Here is a 2,266-nt window from a genome sequence, read left to right on the forward strand (position 1 = left end):
CAGGGGGTTGGACTAGATGACCTTTAGAGGGCCCTTCCAACCCTAACTATTCTATGATTCTATGATTCTATAAATGGGATAAGACAAGACAGGGCAAGGTGAGATGAGATGGGTTGGGTCAAGACAGGATGGGATGGGATGGGATGGGATGGGATGGGATGGGATGGGATGGGATGGGATGGGATGGGATGGGATGGGATGGGATGGGATGGGATGGGATGGGATGGGATGGGATGGGATGGGATGGGATGGGATGGGATGGGATGGGATGGGATGGGATGGGATGGGATGGGATGGGATGGGATGGGATGGGATGGGTCAAGATGGGATGAGATGAGATGGCATGGGACAGGACAGATGGGTCAAGGCAGGATGGGATGGGATGGGATGGGTCAAGATGGGATGAGATGAGATGACATGGGACAGGACAGATGGGTCAAGGCAGGATGGGATGGGATGGGTCAAGATGGGATGAGATGAGATGACATGGGACAGGACAGATGGGTCAAGGCAGGATGGGATGGGATGGGTCAAGATGGGATGAGATGAGATGACATGGGACAGGACAGATGGGTCAAGGCAGGATGGGATGGGATGGGACAGGATAAGGTGTGATGTGATGTGATGGGACAGGACAAGATAGGATGGGAAAAGATGAGCGGGACAGGATGGGATGGGACAGGATGGGACAAGACAGGATGGGACAAGACGGGACAGGGTAAGAGGAGCCCCCTTTGGGTCCTGTGTTACCCCCAGCCGTACTTCTTGGAGGGTTTCCAGCAGGCGCAAACAGTCACCAGGGTGACGAGGAGGAAGATGCCGCCCGTGGAGAGGATGATGTAGAGGGAACTCCGGCCTGGGGGAGAGGAATGAGGGGGGACAACCCCCCCAGAATTTTAGCTGGGAGCATCTGCAAGGGATGGCCAGCTCCGGGGGTGCGGGAGGGGGGAACGGGTGGCTTACGGTAGACGGTGAGCTTCACGGGGATGCTGCGCCCGTGGCTGATGGGGTTCTCCACCAGGCAGCTGTAGATGTCGTCATCAGCCATGAGGACGCGGGTGATGGTAAGGATCTTCTGGTCAGGGGAGAGGAGCAGGCGGGAGTCGTTGTTCAGCGGCCGCCCGTCCTTCAGCCAGGTGTAGGTGGGCTTGGTGCCATTCTCGTGTGAGCAGTTGAGGGTGAAGAACTCGCTGAGCTCCAGCACTGTCGAGGAGGCCACCAACACTTGCGGCTTTGAGATGGGGACTGCGGGCGAGCGGGGGAACCATGGTGATGCCACGTCTTGGGGGATGGATGGGCCCAGGGGACGGGAAGGGGGACGTCAAAACCCCACCGGGGATGTAGCTTGGCTGCATGGGGTAGTTGAACCCCAGAAACCACCTCCCAGTTGGAGAAAGCCCTCCCAAAAAGTGGTCGGGGAAGACATCCCATGGAGAACCCAATCTCCACTGGACGTCCTTCTAGCGCTTACTGTCCACGGTGAGGTTGATGGTCTTCTCGCCGGTGAAGGTGTCGTCGGTGATGGACACCTCCACCTCATAAGCACCTTCATCGGCCAACTGCAAGGGGCTGATGAGCAACGAGCCGTTCTCCAGCACCCGGATGCGGTCACGGTAATCGGGCCGTAGGTTGCCGATGATCTCGGTGCCGATGGACTGGACGACGGTGACGGGTTTGTCACGCTTCAGCTGCCACTTGACCACCGGCTTGTCAGCGCTGGCACTGGCGTAGCGCACCGACAGCAGGGCCGCTTTGCCCGCCGTGCCGCGGACCAGCGGCGTGGGGCTGGTGATGTTCACCCCCGCCAGCAGACCTTGGGGTGGGGAGAGACAGTGAGGTGGCGAGTCCGGGCAGGCTGCCTGGACCTCTGAGCCCGGAGAAAAACGGGGAACCCCCTCCGGGAGCTGTGCTGAGCACCCCCAAAATGCATCACCGGGGCTGGGATGCCCAATCACAGCGCAAGCGGGCTGTTTGCATAAACGTTTGTAAAGATGCATGCATCGCCCCAAAAAGTGCAGGGGAACACACAAAAAAGGGGGGGGGGGGGGGGGGGCCCCCTCCTGCACAGGTCAATGCAATGCTTTGCAAAAATGCACGCATCACCCCCAAAATTGCATTGGGGGTGGGAGCGCTTCTGCACTCAGGTTGATGCAACGCTTTGCAAAATGCACGCATTGCTCCAAAAACTGTATTGGGGGGGGTGGGGGGGGGTGGGAGTGCTCCTGCATCCAGGTTGATGCGTCCCTTTGCAAAATGCATGCATCGC

At 58.9% G+C, this 2,266-nt stretch overlaps 1 protein-coding gene across 1 annotated transcript in view; it reads right to left on the reverse strand.

Moving 5' to 3' along the window:
• HEPACAM (hepatic and glial cell adhesion molecule) overlaps nucleotides 1-2,266 on the reverse strand; it is a 4,761-nt gene that overhangs the window by 1,015 nt on the left and 1,480 nt on the right. Inside the window, exons 2-4 of the mRNA XM_009273027.1 lie at nucleotides 1,472-1,813; nucleotides 964-1,245; nucleotides 763-856 (exon numbers count right to left, since the gene is read on the reverse strand). Of these exons, the coding sequence (XP_009271302.1) occupies nucleotides 763-856; nucleotides 964-1,245; nucleotides 1,472-1,813 (718 nt within the window). The remainder of the gene's footprint in view (nucleotides 1-762; nucleotides 857-963; nucleotides 1,246-1,471; nucleotides 1,814-2,266) is intronic.

This window comes from Aptenodytes forsteri, unplaced genomic scaffold, assembly GCF_000699145.1.
Source record: "Aptenodytes forsteri isolate BGI_AS27 unplaced genomic scaffold, ASM69914v1 Scaffold126, whole genome shotgun sequence".
Classification (NCBI taxonomy): domain Eukaryota; kingdom Metazoa; phylum Chordata; class Aves; order Sphenisciformes; family Spheniscidae; genus Aptenodytes; species Aptenodytes forsteri.